Genomic DNA, 22,393 nt, shown 5'->3' on the forward strand with positions numbered 1-22,393 from the left:
ATTTGGGACTATGCTTTTCATGATATAGTGATGGGCTTGTTATTTTTTTATTTATAATAAATTGTGATTTGTACCAGATTCAACCTCTATAAGTATATATTTGTTATTTTAAGAGAAGACTAGATATTTTTTCCCCTAACCGTATAGCTGTTTATTTTACCATTGCATATAGAAGTTTAAGATATTTTTATGTTAGATTGAAGTCCAGGTTTACCTTCATTGAGAGGCCCCATGCCAAGAAATAAATCACTTTGCATTGGTGGAGCTAAATATCCCACCTTGGAAAAACCCTTCTTATGCATCTCAGGCACCTCAACACCATCTGAGAATTTCTTCTCTGCTGCAGGCAAAATAGCTTGCAAAAGCAGAGCCCAGCCCTCAGCCAGGAGCATGTCGGTATAGTTGACATTTTTGCATTTCAATGCAAAGTTCCTAACAGAATGTTATAAACCAGTGATAGTCTACCTCTTTCTAGCTCTACCTCTTAACAAAAAGTGTGTGGTTTTGTTTTGCTTAATTATAAAAATGTGCTCTGCTGCTTACAAATTGGGCAAACAGTTGTGTTAATGTAAAGTTTGAAGTTTTATATTTGTAACACTCGGTATGTGGAATCTATTTTAAATACCAGGAATATTTTTTTTTTTATCCGATTAATCGATTATGAAAATAATCGTTAGTTGCAGCCCTACTATATACTACCGCCTGCTAATACCTCACCATAGCACTTAATAACCAACCTCTCACAACCACTCAGTGTAACTAACACCTAGCTGTTATGCTCATGGGATATTTCCCTATCAGACCAAGCTTGGCCAGTAGTCTTCTTATCAACCAAGTTTATCTAGGAGCCCGGTCTCAGCAGCACTTAGCACACCCACTAACGTTACACTTCTCTCCAAAAAATGTAACAAACATGTGAATGAAAAAGAAGATTGTGGGAAGAGCTCAAAAGGCAGTCTGCTACTATCTCTTATATTGTTCTGAAAAAGGTATAAAGATGGGGCAAAAAGGGAGGAGCTATGTTCCCTAGAACCATATGTGCCTAAAATATTTTCTAAAAAACAATTTTCAACATTTAGTTAAAATGTAAGAGTCGGGGGGCGGAGCTGGCCCAGAAGCTGAGCAGGTCGCATACTCATGCAGCTCTAGCACTTCATATGCTTTAAATATACTTCTCGACCACTCTGTATATCAAACTTTCAACAAAAAGATATCCCTGGGTGATTGGGGAACTCTACGAGTCAAACAAACATTATGAGACCCCAGGAGAGACCATTAGACCTCATATCTTTGAGAGACATCAGCTAAGAGGAATCCCGTAGCGGCCCATCTTGAGGTGGATATACTACATAAGCGTAGTGAAGATGGCAGCGATGACAAGAGCTTTGGAAGCCTTATCAATGCACATGGACAGGCACTTTTGGGATCTCAAACGAGATTTTATAGACTTACGTTGTCAAACCCCAGTAGCACTCGGACAACCCATAGAGGAAAATCCCCACCTAAAGTGTCAGATCAGCACGCAGGAGACATCGTTGGAGGTACAGCATCCCCTGCCGATTACAATCTCTGCAGAATCTCACAGGGCACCTGTAGTGATTTTGGAAGAGGGCCTTTCAAGCCTGGTTGTACCCAAGCAACAATCTAGTAATGGACTGACACTAGAGGAGCTAAGGAGAAACCTGACAGGTTCAGGTTCACAAAACAACATCAGCAGCGACGCTGGAAAAACCCCAGCCTACAATCAAATTTCCCCCCGCTACATCCATGGAGCCACATTCAGCGCCCAAGCAAAGAACCCCAGAATGGAGAATTCCTCTTACCTCATAGTCTATGCGGCTGGAGACCGCAGAGAGAACTGGAGACAGCGCAGATGGGGGACTTGTCCAGCAGAGAGTGCACTACAACGACACGGGATGGCTCTGGACTTGCACAGATTCATCCTCCCTGCTCATACAGTTTATCCTTTTACCCTTCATTAGATCTGGAGTGGGGTAAGATGCTGCGCTGACTTGCACCTGACAGGTCACTCTGATATTCGCTCTTGAGGAGACCTTAGCAGAGTGACTATATTCTTTATTTACTCTTTACAGACCAAGCAACATGAACTGAACTGCCTGAACCTGTTATGACGATATTACAATCTGAAATATTAGACTCTGCTCTTCATGGCATTTGGGCCGTGATTTATCACGTTCTAAATGAAAGCTGGTGCTTTAGACACAAATTCCCCCAAAGGTGGTTAAAAGATATGCTAATAGATGTACTGGGGTCAAATCTGTATGTTATCAGTCATTTAGGTATAGAGATCTGCAACATAGCAGGTTTACATTGTTTTCGGGGATTCGAGCTCCTTAGCAGTGAATGACTGTTCACTTCTCCTACTATATTTAGAAATGGCTGTATGGGCATGATTCACTCTTTATATCTATTGTAAAATAATTTTGAATGATTAGGTTAAAGTTTTCCCTTTTACTAGTTTACCTTCATTGACATTCTCTCCACGCCCTCCTCTCTAGTTAAAAGATGGGTTCTGTTTTGTTATGATAGGTTCTCTACTGTTCAATGTTATATTTTTTTAAATATCCACACGATTCCACGGGATTATCTCTCAATATCTCTAATGCCATATAGGTCCCTCAAACTAACTCTCCTTGTGTATGCTTATGAATGTGTAACTTACATGTTATATATTTACTATTTCCCTATAACATTTAGCTTTTCCTATAATGCTCTGAGGAATAGTCTCCTTAACTAGCATTCTGTCTAGGTGAATAATTCCTTGGGAGAATCTACTGCTATAAATCTAAAATCTATAGAGGGACTTCTGTTATTAGCCTAATCTAATCACTCTCTGACTTTATTTTCAACTCTACGCCATTTGATTGGTTTTTAGCCTATAAATCTAATTTTATATGGGCGTTTAGTAATGTATTGTTTTACATACTCTCCACACACAGAGTCATGATCCCTTTGAGCATATTTAGCACTTTTTGACGCACCATAGTATACGATCCTACTATATAGCTATTGTAATATCTCCTTCCCATATTATCCTTTCTCATTTTTGTATACTAGTTAGTCAAAAAAAAAAAAAAAAAAAAACACACCGTGGCCCTCACCAAAGTAAGCTCCGCCCCCCTGCTTTCTCCTCCCCCTTCCCCTTCCCCCTCCCGCAACTTGAGTGGCTCTTGCCCACTGTAATCCCTCTTCCTTTTAGTGCTCTATGACCCACTTTTGGTCATTCTAAAAGCTAACTCCCCACATCATCCCAGAAATCCTCACTTTTATTCATCCTAGAGATGTGGAGACTAGATTACGAGTATTAAAATATAAAATGAAGTTTCATTTTAGTTCGTCCAGTCATATATCTGACACCTACCTAGACACAACATAGGTCTCTACATGTTAAGGCTGCCCTTACTGTTTCATTATGATTATGTTTATTTCTGTGAGTCCTAAAAATGTGTGGCTTAACTTGATATGTAGTTCAGATACTTCTATACTAGCCTAACAGATATGATAGGTGTCACAATTCTTGTGTTGTATTCTAATATTGACCTTATGATTGGGCAAATGTTTTTTTTTTACATTCACTGTATTTCTTTGAAACGTCAATAAAAAATCTTTTTAAAAAAAAAAAAATGTAAGAGAGTCTCCAACAAAGAAATGGAAATACATAAATAAATTTATTAAACACCATTAAAGTTACACAGTTAGTTAAGTCCCTATAATTCTAAGACATCGGTGTCTCAACTTCAACTTGATACTTCATATAAAAACAATTGATACAAATAGACTCAGTTTGCTGACCAAATATTTAATAAAAATATTCAATTGATGATTCGATACTTATGTAAAAAAACAGAGAGTAAATCAAATAAAAATAAATATGCAATGCACTTTGGCGTATATTCAATCAGAAACAATTTAACCAATAAAGTTTCTTTTACTTTTTTCGAAATTGATTAGAAACCTTTACTTCCCACAAATTCATATTTTTGGTGATTTGTTTAAAGTTCATACAGTCATAGTTCCTAGTTTTTGTATATTTCACTGTTGTAAATTAATATACCAGATATCGGTTTTAATGTATAAGTTAATATTTTTACAATGTTCCAAGTGAAAAGTGGTCAGTACCTTTGTTGTCACTTTATATGCGGTTATAATACCTGCTGGTTTCCGGTCAGACGGATAGCTCCTTCCTTAATGTTTAGATGCCGCTTCTCAGCGGTTTGCTGAATCACAGGCTGTTGATGTTTGGTTACCAGGAACCGTTAAACTCACCAATCAGCTCCTCAGGTCGTATAGTGCGCGCACTGTTTGAATCTTGGTTTGCTGAACTCCTATCACATTACTGGCAATATCCCCACACAGTATCCTTATTCTTCGGGTGTGATGCCGGTGTTGCGGTTATAGGAGCAGTTAGAACGATTTCCAGAGCACTCTTCCAGTTATTTTGTATCAAATGGAAATAAATAGATAATCCTTAGAGTAATTTGGCTGTGTCATCTGTTCTTGAAGCTAAGGTGCAGATCAAAGCGTTGTCGGCTCTCTCTGAGCCTTTGTCAAGATCTTTATATCTTGACAAGAACAGATGACACAGCCAAATTACTGGAAGGATTATCTATTTATTTCCATTTGATACGAAATAACTGGAAGAGTGCTCTGGAATCGTTCTAACTGCTCCCATAACCGCAACACCGGCATCACACCCGAAGAATAAGGATACTGTGTGGGGAAATTGCCAGTAATGAGATAGGAGTTCAGCAAACCAAGATTCAAACAGTGCGCGCACTATATGACCTGAGGAGCTGATTGGTGAGTTTAACGGTTCAGTAGTCTTCTTATCCCGGCATCAAGAGGAAGGATAAGGAAATATCCCAGAACAAAGTGAGTTTATGAAATGAGGTAAGCAGTACTCACGGGAGACAGGGTAGTTCTTCACTGTAATAAGATGAAGGCTTTGGGGCATATTTATCAAGCTCCATATGGAGCTTGAAGCCCCGTGTTTCTGGCGAGCCTTCAGGCTCACCAGAAACACAAGTTATGAAGCAGCGGTCTAAAGACTGCTGCTCCATAACCTATCCGCCTGCTCTGAGGAGGTGGACAGAGATCGCTGGAAATCATCCAATCAAATACGATCGAGTTGATTGACACCCCCTGCTAGTGACCAATTGGCCACAAATCTGCAGGGGGCGGCATTGCACAAGCAGTTCACAAGAACTGCTGGTGCAATGCTGAATGCGGAGAGCGTATTGCTGTCCGCATTCAGCGATGTCTGTCAGACATGATCCGCTGATCGGATCATGTCGGACAGACATTTGATAAATAGGCCCCAGAAAGTGGTCAGAGACAGGCAGAGTCTGGCAACAGAAAGGTAATCCAGCAGTATAACAGTTCAGGGTAAACCAATAGAATGGTCAGGAACAGTCAGAGGTCAGCAACAAAAGTTAATCCAGCAGTTTAGCAGCTCAGGGGTAAACTAGTAAAATGGTCAGACAGGCAGAGTTCGGTAATGATAAGGCAATCCAGCAATACAAGGGTTAAACAGGCAGAGAGTGGTCAGACAGGCAGAGTTCAGCAATGATAAGGCAATCCAGCAATACAAGGTTTAAACAGGCAGAGTGGTCAGACAGGCAGAGTTAAATAACGATATGGCAACCAGCAATACAAAGTAATACAGCACCCAGAAGCACACACTGTAACACCTATAATTGGGCATAGATGAGAACAACTGAGGTATTTACACAGGTGCAGGATTAGCGCCAAGAGAGCACCGCAAGATCCGGACCGGCTTCAGGATGACAGGGCGTGTGGCGATGATGTAATCGCCGGCGCCTGAAGCAAACGCTGCATGCATGGCAACGAATCAGAGCGGCGGCCGGAACCTGGGGAGTGGCGTGACATAGCCCCCCACTCAAGGGTTCCTGAAGAGGCAATCCTGTCTGAATCATGAAACGGTGATATAGAAAATTTCCAGCTGCCCCTGAATCAATAAAGGCTTGAGCGTGGACAGAATTCTGAAAAAAGGTAAGGGTAATAGGTACCAGAATCCAAGAAGAGTGAGGGGATTTAGTAGTGGCCACGCTTAGAGGTACCTCACTTGTATCCTCTAAGCGTTGGCTTTTCCTGGCTGTATACCACAATTCTTGAGTTGGTGTGAATTAGAACCACAATAGAAACAGTCTCAATCTCCTTCTTCTCTGTCTCTCGGATTCAGTGGGCTTAAGGGAGGAGAGATCCATGGGTTCTACTTCAGATGTAAACCTCCAGTTACTGAATGGGTAGAGGATAGTCTAGAGACTGGACAGGTAGGAGGATGAGAGAGAAGGATTCTACGAGTTCTCTCTCTATCAGCTTGTCTCTCCTGAAAGCGAGAATCCCCGACTGATGCAAAGTATTATGAATTCATCCAGGGAAGATGGAACATCACGATAAGTAAGCTCATCTTTGATGCGCTCATGCAGGCCTCTCCTGAAGGCCGTTTTGAGAGCACTGCCATCCCAACTGGTCTCAAGTGCCAAGGTGCGAAACTCGATGGCGTATTGTGCCACAGATCTATTGTTCTGGCGGAGATCAAAGAGAGAGTACTCTGCAGGAGAAGCACGGCTGGAGGTTCCAAATACAGCAGATAATGCAGAAATGAAGGCATCTGCATCATTCAGGAGCTGAGCACTCTGTTCCAAAAGGGGAGAGACCCAGGCTAGGGCCTTGTCTTTCAATAAAGAAATGATAAACATGACCTTTGACTGATGAGACTGAAAGGTGTGAGAATCATTGCGGAAGTGCAGCCTGCACTGGTTAAGAAAACCCCCTACAGTCGGTAGTACCATCATACTTAACAGGCAGTGGTATCCGGGGTATACTTCCAGAAGCAGGGGAGGAAGTTGCAGTACTAGCAGCAGGAACGGCTGTGTAACAAAAGGAGCAGCGTTTTGCTCTGTAACCAGTGAGGAGAGCATAGTGGTTATAGCCTCTAGTTTAGAATCCATATTCTGCAAGTGAATGGCATGGGTTCCCAGCATTTGTCCTGAAGAGAGACTGCTCTTGTTACCCTCATTTGGGTCCATGGCACAAGTATTATGTTATGCTTATTAGATATTTTACTATCAGACCAAGATTGGCCAGTAGTCTTTTTATCACTGCGTCAAGAGGAAGGATAAGGAAATATCCCAGAACAAAGTGAGTTTATGAAATGAGGTAAGCAGTACTCATGGTAGCCAGGGTAGTTCTTCACAGTAATAAGATGAAGGCAGAGAGTGGTCAGAGACAGGCAGAGTCCGGCAAACAGAAAGGTAATCCAGCAGTATAACAGTTCAGGGGTAAACCAATAGAATGGTCAGGAACAGGCAGAAGTCAGCAACAAAAGGTAATCCCGCAGATTAGCAGTTCAGGGGTAAACCAGTAGAATGGTCAGGAACAGGCAGAGGTCAGCAACAAAAGGGAATCCAGCAGTATAGCAGTTCAGGGGTAAACCAGTAGAATGGTCAGGAACAGGCAGAGGTCAGCAACAAAAGGTAATCCAGCAGTTTAGCAGTTCAGGGGTAAACCAGTAGAATGGTCAGACAGGCAGAGGTCAGCAACAAAAGGTAATCCAGCAGTTTAGCAGTTCAGGGGTAAACCAGTAGAATGGTCAGACAGCAGAGTTCGGTAATGATAAGGCAATCCAGCAATACAAGGGTTAAACAGGCAGAGTGGTCAGACAGGCAGAGGTTCAATAACGATATGGCAGCCAGCAATACAGCACCCAGGAGCACACACAGTAACACCTTTACTTGGGCATAGATGAGAGCAACTGAGGTTACTTACATAGGTGCAGGATTCGCGCCAAGAGAGCACAGGAAGATCCGGACAGGCATCAGGATGACTTCATCGTCGGCCCCTGAAGCAATATCGGTTGCACTCTTCCAACTAATATTTATTAGTTGATTAGTACTTTGTGCTAATGTATAAATATTTTCATTTAGGGCCAGATTACAAGTGGAGCGCTAATTAACCTTTTAATGCCGTTATGTTGTTGTATTCCGTCACAACGGCACTGGGCTTTAAACCCGTTATGACGGAATACAACGTCATCGCAAACAGCTGTCCTGAAGCCTACTAGGCTTGCGGGATTTGATCGCGGTCTGGAGGGCGTTCCTAGCGTCTTAGGGACGCCCCCCAGACCCGATCCCATAATTGAAATCTTGCGATCTTTTGCGTGATTTCAATTTGTCTACATCGCAACGCTGTTCCGATGTAGACTTTTTAACCCAGTCATGAAAGGGTTAATGCTCTGCTCAAGGGTTATCTGCGCTAGAAGTAAGCTTTTTGCACTTTGCCTGCCTTATTTTTTTCCTAACATCTAAGATCTCATATCTTTGAGCCCTTCAAACTTTTTTTGGAAACATTTTTTTTAATCAGTTTTATTAGATGGTGTTATTATGAGTGTAAGTGTACTTTACAATATATTTTGTGACATTTTTTTATTTCGCGAAACAGTTAACCAGAGCTCTGAGGATGTGTTAACCCGATAAGTGTCAACTTAAATTGTGCTCAAGCAATTGCGTTTACTTTCAACTTTTAATAAGTGCACAAGCTCCCGCGATAAACAACTTATCAATCTCATGAAAACGTTTGTGCTCCACTCGTATTCTGGCCCTTAATGTTAGCCAATGTGCATTAATTAGTAGGAAATACCATCAACCAATAAGCATTAACAGGAAATACCTATCAGTCAATAAGCCTTAGTCAAAAATACACAACGTGTGCTTTTCTATGAGTTTCAATAATAAATTGAACAGATTTTGATTTATGTTTTTCAGGCAAAAAAAATAAATTCCATGTGGATAATTAAAATGTTTAAGTGCCCCATCCCTTTCGCTTCATGTGAGTTTTAAGCCTCTTCCTAGAGTGGTCTATTATTAAATAGAAGCTGCCTTCACACATGAAAAATGGGCACTGGATCTACAAAATGTATTTTCTACTGCTGTTGTTTACTGATCAAATGTCCTTATGTTGGAATTACATCTGGTTAATGACAATCTGTGATGAGTACATGAAGCTTAATTCTGCAGCTTTCTATATGCAGAGTGACCTTCATTATAATATTCAAGACTTTTATAATTAGAGTTCGATAAGTGGCTTGTTATGATTCCCTAGTATGAATTTCTTTCGTGTTTGTGTTCATTTTGATAGTTGTTATGAATATTTGAATGAGGTCAAAGAGCAGCTTCATCCATGCTACAGAGGGAATTTAATACAGTTAGTCGTATGTGTGGTGATGTATCATATTTTTTCTCTTTTGTAAAACTGTATTTATGTATTATGCTATTGTAACTTATTTTTAAATATGATTATTATTTTTTTTTTAAAAGACACACACCCCTAAAACGTTTCATACTCAAGAGTTGTTGGGCTGTTCTTTATTTCTTCATCTTCACTACTCAAAAACAGAGTTTTAAATAAAAGCCATAGAATCCTAATCCACCCCCCCCAAAAAAAAAAAAAAAAAATGATTGTCCAGTTAAGACTGCAGAACTGTGATTATCTTTAATTACTTTTGCCATTTTAATTATTAAGATAGTCCAGTAAATGTTGGATATTAAACATTTAGGCTATGGTGAACTAAATGATGCAACATCTAATTATAAAAACTATCTGGTGCTTAATTGGTAAAACCCATGAGGGTCTTAGTGTTGTTGCCTGAGTAGGTTGTGGACATTATGTATGGAGGTTTCTGTTAAATTGTTGTTAGGTACTATTAGTGGTTCTTATCTGCAGTGGATTGGGGTTTAGAGTGGGTGTAAAGTGCAATGAGAAGGTATCTCTGATTGGTAGTTGAGTAGGTGTAACAGGTGGGTTGCATGGGTGTCTGCACTGTGAGAGGCAAATTGCCCTCAGATTTTTGCAGCTACTAAATTCACTGCTTTGATGCCAATGAACTGTAATAGTTAAATGGATGTGTAGGTAAACACATAAGCATCTCTCTTCTGCTGAACATATTGCCCCTGATTGTGCAAGATACATTTCACTTTTTGCCACTGCTGACACCCATGGGTATCAGTTACAATGGAAGGTTATAACACCACTGTCTGTCTTGAAAGTGAGTGGAACAGAATAACCTCCAACATTCCTATGTTTTACTATGGAGTGTGGACTTTGTGCAAGGAACGATGACATGGTCTGGGCAATTCACAAAAAAAGGTTCAGGATTTAGGGGAGTTTTTTTTTGGGTATCTTTGTATGGAATTGTAATATAGAAACCAAGTCATAAACTGAATAGGGAAAATGAAATTTACCTCCCAAATCTATGGGCTCCTTCTAAAGGAGAGAGAATTGAAAGGTGTCGTTGAGCAAAACATAGTGTTACTGCTGGTGACCAGAGGACATCAGTTTCTACATTTAACTGCCACACACTCGACTAGGTCCCCTTACAGCGTCCCCAGATCCCGTGTTATTCTTTGCAAACCTTAACTCCTTTACCTTCCATTCTTTATTGAAAGGACTCCAAAATAGAAACAAGTGAACTTGTGACAGGAGATGTTAATGAATCTAGCTCCACGCCTAGCCGTTTGTGTAAAAAAAAACTTGTGTCAACCCTATAAGTCTCTTCTATTTAGTTCTCTCTGACATTTTAATCCGTCTGTAGTTCTTTTTATTATTATTATTAGACCTGTGGCGTTTATAATTATGGTTTCTTGCATCGTCCCAGGATCGCTCCTTTGTAGTTCTGAGAGATGTTATTTATAAGATTACTGGTTACACACACACCTTTTTCTGCTTCTCTAAGCAACGTTACTTTCCCATATCCAATAGAAGGACGATTGTAATGTGCCGCAATTAACCCCATGGCCGCCAGGGCAGGCTCTGTGTAGCGTTGCATTCAATAGGCTAAGCTAGTGCCACTGCCTATCCGCAGCGCCTGTCTTTCACCAGCCATTGTCCGTGTGAACAGTATTCTGGCTCACTCATCTTTCGCTGCTGCTCCAGCTTTCCGCTCCCGTCGCCCTCACTCTTCCACCAGCAGGAGGCGCTGTGCTGACTTCTCCCTGGGGATTACGCATTCCCGAGCGGAGTTAGTTATAGAGTAGAGAGGTGACGTCACGGACGCCTCCTTCTCTTCCCCTTAGCTGAGCCCCTGAAAGTAACTCTGGACCTGGGAATGGTAGGAGCCGCTGCGGTTGTTGAGCATGGGGAGCCGTAACCACGGAGCTGCGCGTATACTACGGACCCTAATGTAATTCTTTACACTCTTGGCAAGTGACCCTAAACTGTGCAGCGGACCTGGGAGATTTGGTTTTCCGTCTATTTCCATTTGTGAAACTACTACAAACTTACACCCTGGAAACTCGCGATGGATTTTGTGCTCTTTTCCCTGTTGCTGCTGCTGCTCCGTCTCGCTGGATCGGCCATGCCTCACTTTTCTGCAGGTAAGTTCTGCTTGTCTTTGTGCAACACGCTGGGGTATTGATTTGTAACGCTGACCGGATACGAGGATCGACATCAGCGTTCTAAACTGACCAGTGAAAAGTTTTTTACATTCCGATCACACAAGTTGAAAGCTCGGGGGGGAAGGAACGAGCCTGGTCCAAGGTGTTCTCGGCACCGTGTTATTGTTGTCAGTTTGCAAACAAAAGGAAATAAACTAGAGAGGCTGCGAGTTGGATGTTGTACGTTGCTTATTAACGCAGATCATCCACCTCTCCTGTCCCCCTTATTTGAATCTGGAAACTTTCCAAGGAGAAAAAAAGACGGAGTTGGCTGTTGAGTCTGGCGTGTGCATGAGGGTCAGTGGGTGTTTGTATATAGCTCTATTACAGCCCGGTGCTAAATTGTTTAAAATCAAGTTCTCGTCTCATCCCCAATATCAAGTAATTACGGTGTTTTTTTAGGATATTAGATTGTTTTGTATATATTTTATTCCTAACGTGGATCTCCCGTATCTGACTTGTTTGGGCTTGCGAAGTCAAAACATGAGAGCTGAGATTTAACCCTCTCGGGTTTCAGCATTGCTTACATTTGTGTATATTTCTACTGATCGTTCAGCATGATTGTTATTTAGTCAGAATACATTTAGAGTACATACATTTTGTTATATTTTATTTTGCTCACATTTCTATGCAGTCATATTAATGAAACTTTTAATGTAGTAGGTTTGTAAAAACAGTGAAATGTTTTTTTTTTTAACACAAGAAGGAAGTTGAGTTCTCATGTTACCCCCCCCCCCCCCCTCCACTTCATGGAATCGTTTTACAGTTTAGGTATTGCCTGCGGAGGGGAACTATGTCTGGGTGGCTTGTGCTAGACACTCACTACTTGTGGCAACTGAATGCATGGCATGTAATCTCTTTATCTTCCCCATAATGAGACAGTGGATCGTTTTATAATCCTAATAGTCATAAACGACGTTTGTCATTTCTAGATACTAATAATTATTGATTGCCTTTTAGTGTTAAATCATTTTCCACTCCATGTGTTTGAAATGTAAAATGTAATATACATAAATACTATATATAAAGGTGTGTGTGTGTGTGTATATATATATATATATATATATATATATATATATATATATATATATATATATATATATATATAGTACATGAATGGACTTCACAGTTAGACAAGACAGGGAGTTAGCAAATTAGAATTGCTTCTGTCTGAAATAAAAAATATCCCCTGTAGTGATCAAAAAGTAAGTATAACTATATCTTTATTGTTCAGCTTTAAAAACACACACAGGCATACAGCTGAAACCTTCGATCTTAAAGTTAAGATTATTTTCCTTCTAGCAATCAAAACAGCCTTGCTTGGATGGTGGTTTGTGTGCTCACACTGCTTCCATGCAGAGAGAGCTCTGAGCTGCCAGAACAAAGAATTACATTATGCAGTATCATTGAACATTTTTGCAGGTATTGGATAAATCCGTGTGCTTAAAGCAACGGGGTGAACATTATTTATTAACTTGTTATATGATAATGTGGAATAAGTATCATGCAGCTCAATGAGATGGTTCAAAATCAGTCCCCTTGCACATAATTACAGTCGATACATTGTTGTGTCAGTTACCGACAACCCTTTGAGAGTTATTTGAATCATTAGTATAGTTTCAGCTCTGTTTATACATCATAACATCACTAACATTATAGATATCTGATCATGCAATACACTGTAGAATGTTTAATACAGTATACATTAACCAATGAGTGTCCTGTTGTACCATCCTATATGGTCAAGCATTTTTGTTAAGTTATTCCTTTTTGAAGTGAGAAGTTTTGTTATGAAACAAACTACCATTTCCAACAGCTTTATTTTATGTTGTTTTTTCCTCTGTAGAGGAAAGTTTGCCTCATGATTCTATGTTAACTATCTTCCTTTTCTACTCAGTCTGATTAATATAGACTTTCTTGATGGAAATCTACCTTGGAAATGATGTGTGGTATTGATGTTCTTGTGTTTTCTCATTGAATTTTGAAGCACGATGACTTGTTCTTTGTTGATTGAAGGTTTGACCAAGAACATACAGTATTTGTTTTTATGGCTACAGTGGTTAATGATTAACATTAAAATTATGAATTGTTTCACTTCTCTTTAAATTTATATGGATGTGTCATTTTAAACTTTCTCTTTAAAATGTGTTGCCAAGAGTTGGCTTTAATAGGAAACCTCATTATAGACCATTAAAAATGTATTTTTTTTTTAACAATAATACACATTCATCCCTTTTAATTTTTTTGAAATATTTTCTTTTATAAGCTTTGCTTATTTGAGTAAGCAGAATTATTTTATTTTTGTTGTATGTAAGATTATAATTTTAACTGTATTTCTTGCTAGTTTCATGTATATGAACTAATGAGGAAATGTTTTAATAAATATATCTTATATACTTTAAAAATGTCTCTTGGGATTGCTATTCTGTTTATCTAGCATCTTCACAAAACAGTTATTCCACCATATAAGATATGAATTTAATGACCTAAGGATTTAGGTAATATTGCAGTGAAAAATCTTAGCACTTTTTTGTATCCTAAAATAACAATTAGAACAGATTTATGTTTTTTTGATTACATGTATGATTAGTTTCATATATGCAGTCTGTACTATAGGTCTGTGCTTCACAAAAGTTCTACTCAATGTTCATACAGAAACTCATAAATTATATAAAGGCTTTGAGACATATCCAACATGAGTTGTGGATTCTGTAGCTCCTGTAAGGTAGAGTTTTTCGTATATATATTTTTGATTAACTGTCATTTGTAGTATTATTATTATTATTATGCATTGAGAGAACTTGGTCTCTTTGTATATTATCAGAGTGTTTTGTAGGCAACAAGGTAGTCCCAAAAGATAGCTAGAATTTTGTTTGTTATGGTCATTGTTTTCATTGTTTTGAAACCTTTTACTAAGATATCCCTTACAGAATACTTAGGGTAAGTTATCCCCAATTGCTTCTAAGATATTCAGTTACAAGACCTATTTATGTCCCTTTATATTATATTGCTGACTGTGGATTGACAACCACTGACACACATCTTGCTGCTTTTGTTCAGTGAAGAAACCCTTCCAGTGATTCCATCTGCTGAGAAAGTCTGTATTCTTAAATAACTACTCACTTTCTAAAATCTTAAATCTGAATCTTAATTAAATATTTATTAAAGACCTTTATTAAAAAAATAAGTGCTCAATTACTTAGTTTTTCAATACGTTTGAAAATAAGTACCTGGAAAACAAAAACACACACACACTCTCTATTCTTAGTCTATTGATAATGTAACCATCTCTTTATGACTGTTGCCATCTAAATTAAAGTGCACAGATTATTTTGATTATTCTGTGTTTTTGTCGATGTATTTAATACTTCACTGTCATATTTAGAAATTGTGTGTTGCAGCAAAATTGAAGTAATGAAAAAGCAGAAACCATTTTGTCATCTTATGAGGAAAATGTATCTAACCAAACCTATAAATAGGGAGCCAGAAGTAAATATTTAGCTTTGGTAATTTAGGCTTGTTGGATTTTTCCACCCCTGGTGGTAAGTATTGATTGGTTCCGTCACGGTCACTGGCCCTTTTGTCATTTATGAAATCTGTTCTGTTTAGCTACGTTGCACCATTGATTTCAACCAGAGAAATGTTGCATTTGATAAATTTCATAAGACAGTGATTTTTTTTTATTTTTAACTTGGACACCATAACAGTATAACCTCTCCGGCATCACACAGAATGTTAATTTTATTTGATTATAAACTCCACTTCATATACTTTTACTGTCACACACTATTCTTTCTGGGCTTCTTAGTTTACAGTATTTTTATTTTTTGACCATTATCTTACATGAATGGAGCCCATGGTGTGTACCAGGCATACAATTCTTATATCACAATCTGAATTTAACAAGTACATCAAGATTATAAACCACTGCAAAGAGACACAGGCACCTATACTACTTTTTTGTGTGTATCCTGTACAATATTAGTTTGACCCCAGGATTTTCAGTATATTGCAGTGTGTTCGTTGTTCCATTGTATTTCATGTGACTTTACCACTTCTATATATTTCATAAGGTTTAGTGACTGTATCATTGGGTTATTTTGTACAGCTTTCATCAAGATCACCTGTGTCATTTTGTAGTGAAGCAATTCATTAAAGGGGCAAAGTCATAGTTAGACATTCATGATTTAGACAGAGCATACGATTTAAACAACTTTCCAATTCTATTATTTAAAGGGATAGTAAACACCAAAAATGTTATTATTTAAAAAGATAGACAATCCTTTTATTTACCATACCCCAATTTTGCGTAACCAACACTGTTATAGAAATATACTTTTTACGCTTGTAATTACCTTGTATCTAAGCTTCTGCTGACTGCCTCCTTATCTCAGATCTTTTGACAGGCTTGCATTTCAGGCAATTAGTGCTGACTCTTAAATAACTTCACGTGCATGAAGACAGTGTTATCTATATGAAACACATGAACTAACGTCCTCTAGCTGTGAAAAACTGTCAAATATAGATGCAGCCTTCAAGGGCTTAGAGTTTAGCATATGAGCCTACCTAGTTTTACCTTTTTAACTAAGAATAACAAAGCAAATTTGATGATAAAAGTAAATTTAAAAAGTATTTTAAAATTACAAGCCCTATCTGAATCATGAAAGATTAATTTGGACTTTACTATCCCTTTAATTTGCTTCCTTCTCTTGTTATCCTTCACTGAAAGGTTTATCTAGGTAAGCTAGATTCTAGCTGCTGATTGGTGACTGCATATATATACCGATTGTCATTGGCTCACCCATGTGTTCAGTTAGAAACCAGTAGTGCATTGCTGCTCCTTCAACAAATGATACCAAGAGAATTAAACCAATTTGATAATAGAAGTAAACTGGAAAGTTGCTAAAAATGGTTTGTTCTACTTAAATCATGAAATAATTTATTTGGCTTTCATGTCCCTTTTTAATTTTCATTACCTTTTCACGCCGTTTTATTCCGTCCAAATTTTTCTGGGCTTTAACACCGATGGACGGAATTCAACGTCCTAACCGGGTGGCTTTCCTGAAGCCACTGTCTGGGGGGCATGCCTAGCATCATAGGGACGCCCCCTGACGCGATCCCATCATTGAAATCTTGTGATCACTTGCATGATCTCGAGATTTCAAATTGTTTACATCGGAACAGTTGTTACACTTTAACCCCGGCAGGAAAGTGTTAATTACCCCTTTGAATGGACATAAGTGCAACAAAAACCTGCTCTAGTGCATCAGAGTATTCTATTTTTCTGTATTGTTTGAATATAACTGTATTTAACGTCTGCAAATGGGTTAAACACATAGATAAAATAAGCTTCAGAGCAGCAATGCAAAACTGGGAGCTAGTTGAACACATTTGTTGAGCCTATGAGAAGAGACAAATGTGTGTAGCCTCCAATCGCTTGCTGTCTCCCAAAACTGAATTGCTACACCTGAGCCTACCATAGTATGCTTTTCAACAAATACCAAAATAAAAGGTCAATTTGATTATAGAAGTAAAAGGAAAAGCATTCAATTGGCATTCTCTGTTTTGAATTGTGAAAGTTTTTAATTTTTGCCTTTATCATCCCTTTTTAAGTCTAATTTTCAGTTCTTGTCATGTGTGCGAGGATCCAGTATAGGTTTTCAGGGTATGTTTACATATAGGCTTCTGGTATTTGTTCCCATGTAAGCAGTGCCATTTATCATGTAAGGTTTATGTAGAAGGATTTTGTGCTTGTTTAGATATTTCTATAGTTTTAGTCATTATGTTAGTGGGAAAAACGAATCTGTTTTCTGTAACTTGAAAGTCTCCTGTACTCGGCGAAACGCATGGTTCACTTTCTGATTTAATGCGTCACTTCAAATGGCAGAAATCTCATTTTATCATTTTAATTTGTCAAAATAAATAAATTAGGACTTTAAAGGGACATGAAAACCACACACTTTTTTTCTTTTGTGAATTAGAGCATACAATTTAAAAGTTTAGACTTCTATTATCAAATTTGCTTTGTTCTCATAGTATTCTTTTGAAGAGCATACCTAGGTAGGTAAAGAGCACATATTTGGACCACTACATGGCAGCAAACACTGCTGTCTGGTGTTCATGCAAATTGTTAAAAGTATTCTTGCAAAACGGCTGCCATATAGCACTCCAGACGCATGCGTGGTCCTGAGTGTACCTAACTGCTTTTTAACAAAGGATACCAAGAGAAGAAAGCAAATTTGATAAATTGGAAATGTTTTTAAAATTGTATGCTTTGTCTGATTAAAGGGATACTGAACCCAATTTTTTTTTCTTTCATGATTCAGATAGAGCATGCAATTTTAAGCAACTTTCTAATATACTCATTATCATATTTTCTTTGTTCTCTAGCTATCTTTATATTAAAAGCAGGAATGTAAATCTTAGCAGCCAGCCCATTTTAATTTCAGCACCATGGATAGCGCTTATTGGAGGCTTACATTTACCCACCAATAAGCAAGCATAACCCAGGTTTTCAACCAAAATTATCAAATTTTCTTCATTCTCTTTATTTGAAAAGCAAGAATGTAAGTTTTTAGATGCCGGTCCATTTTTGGTGAACAACCTGGGTTGTTCTTGCTGATTGATGGATAAATTCACCCACCAATAAACAACTGCTGTCCAGTGGTCTGAACCAAAAATTGTCTGGCTCCTTAGCTTAGATGCCTTCTTTTTTAAATAAAGATGGCAAAAGAATGAAAACAAATTCATAATAGGAGTAAATTAGAAAGTTGCTTAAAGTGTCAGTAAACCTTAAAACCTTAAAAATAATGTTATATAATTCTGCACATAGTGCAGAATTATATAACATTATATTAGCCAAACTTTATAAAACCTAATGTACACTTTTTAATTTTTTTAAAAAAACAGCTGTTTTACAGACCTGCTCTCTGTACTCTGCTGAGCGGGTCTGTTATATTCACACAGCGCATCGGGCCAGCTGTATAGTCACAGCCCGGCCCGACCGTGCCATAAGACTAAGTACAGCTCGCTCCTGCTGTTCAGACGCTGTGTGAATATAACAGACCCGCTCAGCTGAGTACAGAGAGCTGGTCTGTAAAACAGCTGTTTTTTAAAAAAATTAAAAGGGTACATTAGGTTTTATAAAGTTTGGCTAATATAATGTTATATAATTCTGCTTTATGTGCAGAATTATATAACATTATTTTTAAGGTTTACTGTCCCTTTAAAATTGCCTGCTCTAACTGAATCATGACTGAGAAAAATTGGGTTCACTGTCCCTTTAACAAAAGGTAAGTTGTGGGTTTCATATCTAATTTAAAGTCACATTTAAGTTAGAGAAGTTACAGTTAAAGTTAAATAAGCACATTTAGAGACATTTTAAAATGGTTCACTCTATGAATCATGTAAAAGACATTTTAGGTTTATGTCCCTTTTTTTAAAGGGATATGGAAGACAATTCAAATTTCATGATTCAGAAAGTGTATAGTTTGATTATCACATTTCTCTTATCAAATTTACCTCTTTTGGAATCTTTTATTGAAAGATAGTTTCTTTCCTTGAGATCTAACCTAAGTAGGCTCATGAGAGTTTGTAACAACATTAGTCATATAGTGCTCAACGCATGCATGCTCTTGAGCAGACGTAGTGTTTGCGGTGCCGTGGGCAAGATAAATATGCCCAGCCCCTTATTAACCTCTCCTTGTTTGCTTTTCCCCCAACATTTAGTGTCTCCTATATAAAGAATAACACTTTATATTACACCTCCTAATATTATCGCTGCAAATTCCATAGCTCCTCATACCATAAATACTTCCTCCTAAACTAAATATTGCATGTGCATTGCACCTTCTCATACCCTTACCCCTGACAGTGCAGGTCCCTCCAAAGTGTTCGGTCCAGGGCCCATCTAACTTTGCCCAAAGGGCAGGTCAACGACCTAGGTATCCTGTCAAGAAAAGAAGCGTAGTTTCAACAAAGGATACCAAGAGAGAGATATTCATATCTCCCTATCCTTAATTTCTGTTTTACCCCTTTCATTGATTTGAAAATTGCTTACCTTTTTTATGTTGTATACAAGTAATGCATTTTGTTTTTTGCTTTATCTTATTCAGGGAGAAATATTTTCTTTTGTCATAAAATGCATTGAACCATATATATTTTTACACCTAGATCCAAAGCAATGGTTTTACAAGCAGGGATCATGAGACATAATACACTGAGGTCAGGCAGGGGCTGTTTGAATACTTTGCTGAACAGCTGAGTCAATGGTTGTCTAGAGAATGTTGAACTTGCTTAATAATTGACATTCCTTGTATTACAGAAAATGTGTTTAGTATTATATCCAGCCAGTACCCAACAAACTATCACACCTGTCTGTCTATCTCTTATGATTTCTTTATTGTGCTTTCAGAAGAAAGGGGCAGAAATGGAAATTGTGTGTGTGTACACCTAAGATTTTTGTCTCTGTTCTTCTTGATAAAGTTTGATTCTTAAAGATTCAGAAAGAGCATGCAATTTTAAGCAACTTTCTAATTTACTCCTATTAGCAAAAGTTATTAATTCTCTTGATATCTTTATTTGAAAAGCAAGAATGTAAGTTTAAATGCCGGCCCATTTTGGTGAGAAACTTGGGTTGTTCTTGCTGATTGGTGGATAAATTCATCCGCCAATAAACAAGTGCTGTCCAAGATTCTGGACTTTCTTTTTCAAATAAAGATAGCAAGAGAACAAAGAAAAATTAGGAAGTAAATTAGAAAGTTGCTTAAAATTGCATGCTCTGAATCACAAAAGAAAAAAAATGGGTTCAGTATCCCTTTAAGTGTGTATGTATATATGTGTGTATATGTATATGTATATGTGTGTATATATATATATATATATATATATATATATATATATATATATATATATATATATATATATATATATATATATATATATGTGTATATATATATATATATATATATGTGTATATATATATATATATGTGTATATATATATATATGTGTATATGTGTGTATATATATGTGTGTATATATATATATATATATGTGTGTATATATATATATATATATATATATATATATGTGTGTATATATATATATATATATATATATATATATATATATATGTATATATGTATATATGTATATATGTATATATGTATATATGTATATATGTATATATGTATATATGTGTATATATATATATATATATATATATATATGTATATATTCTGTTTGAGTTCCTTTTTACATTTGGTAATTGCTCTCTCTCTCTGTCGTCATTCCATCTGTTATCCAAGCAGCACCATACTGCACATATATCAGGGCTTTCTTTAAAACTTGCTCATTAATCTTGAGAAAGCTGTATCTGATGATGTTTGTCACCAACATGTCTGAGATTATTTTGTTTCTATTTTAGGAAATGGGGCCACATGAACCATTTACTGAAATAAATAACATGTCCTGTAATATACTACAGTCTGTATTCCTAGTTTTGTAAAAAAAAAAAAACTTTGGCGTCTTACACCTTAAATGTTACGTATTAACTCTTTGAGTGCTAACGACAGGTCTGAGCTGTCGTAAATTGTCCCAGTCAGGTGCTGACGACGGCTCAGAGACGTTGCTAGCACTCACCCACCTTGAGGGCAATCTGGGGGCGATCTCGCCTGAATAGTCGTCACTGGGCAACTTTATTTAAAATTAACAATGGACAATATAGGGAAATGGGGGCATGCTGCTTAGAAGCCTGTATATCAGGCATCTAAGCAAAGCAGCTAGACCCCAAGACCCACCGTTGGAAAGATAATCGCCTAACCTTTCCAACAGTATAAGTCTTGGGGATCTGGAAAAAAAGTTAAAGTAAAAAATAAATATATTTAAAAAAAGTAATAAAATAAAAAAGCTCAAATCCAGCTTGGCACCCAGGTGGGAAATGGCTTAGCAGCCAAAGGGTTGGGGCTGTAAAGTCAAAATTAAACTTTCACAATTCAGACATCATACAATTTTTAAACAACTTTCCAATCTTTTATCTGTTATGTTATTTGCTTTATTCTGTTGGTATCTTTAGTTGAAAAGCATACCTAGGTAGGCTTAGGACCAGCAATGCACTACTGGGAGCAAGCTGCTGATTGGTGGCTGCACATAAATGACTCTTGACATTGATTCACCAAATGTGATCAGGTAAACAAGCGAGAGAGTTAAAGGGACAGTATAATGTAAAATAGTTTTTCCCTTAATGTGTTTGCAATTGCTTTTTTAACCAACTGCAGAGTAAAAAATGTATGAAAATTAGCTTTTAAAGGTTTATTTGTTTATATTAAAGCTCTGATTTTGTGTTTTGAAGCCACAGCCTAATAAAATAGGTTGAGCTTGTAGGTATAATCAGATCTCATTACTTTATTTATTTATTATCGGTTATTTGTAGAGCACCAACAGATTCCGCAGCGCTATAAACAAAGGGGGAGTACAACAAAACAATTATAGGGTAGATGGCCCTGCCAAGAGTTGCACTGTTGTAGTCAGCTCTTAAGAAGGTGATCTACAAACAGCTGGACTTTTAGGCTTACATGCTAAGAGGGTTCAGGGGATTGCAGTGGAGGAGAGGAACTGGTATTAGGAAAGGTTAGCGTAGGTTGTATGCGTCCCTGAACAGTAGAGTCTTTAGGGAGCACTTGAAGCTTTTAAAACTAGAAGAGAGTCGTGTGGAGCGAGGCAGAGAGTTCCACAAGATGGGAGCCAGTCTGGAGAAGTCCTGTAAACGGGAGTGTGATGAGGTGACAAGAGAGGAGGAGAGTAGGAGGTCATGAGTAGAGCGAAGGGGACGGGAGGGAGAGTATCTGGAGACAAGGTCTGAGATGTAGGGGGGAGCGGTGCAGTTGAGGGCTTTGTATGTAAGAGTGAGAGTTTTGTGTT

General features: G+C 37.7%; 1 protein-coding gene across 6 annotated transcripts in view; it reads left to right on the plus strand.

Annotated features, from left to right (window-relative positions):
• Positions 1 to 11,053: 11,053 nt before the first annotated feature.
• PTPRK (protein tyrosine phosphatase receptor type K) overlaps positions 11,054 to 22,393 on the plus strand; it is an 865,926-nt gene continuing 854,586 nt past the window's right edge. For 2 of the 6 annotated variants that reach the window (XM_053710702.1, XM_053710703.1), the window contains exon 1: positions 11,054 to 11,414. In XM_053710702.1, coding sequence (XP_053566677.1) covers positions 11,339 to 11,414 — 76 coding nt within the window. In that variant the 5' untranslated portion in view covers positions 11,054 to 11,338. The remainder of the gene's footprint in view (positions 11,415 to 22,393) is intronic. The other 4 variants (XM_053710706.1, XM_053710707.1, XM_053710705.1 and 1 more) reach the window with 3 other exon arrangements.

Source organism: Bombina bombina, chromosome 4 (assembly GCF_027579735.1).
Source record: "Bombina bombina isolate aBomBom1 chromosome 4, aBomBom1.pri, whole genome shotgun sequence".
NCBI classification, from domain to species: Eukaryota; Metazoa; Chordata; class Amphibia; order Anura; family Bombinatoridae; genus Bombina; species Bombina bombina.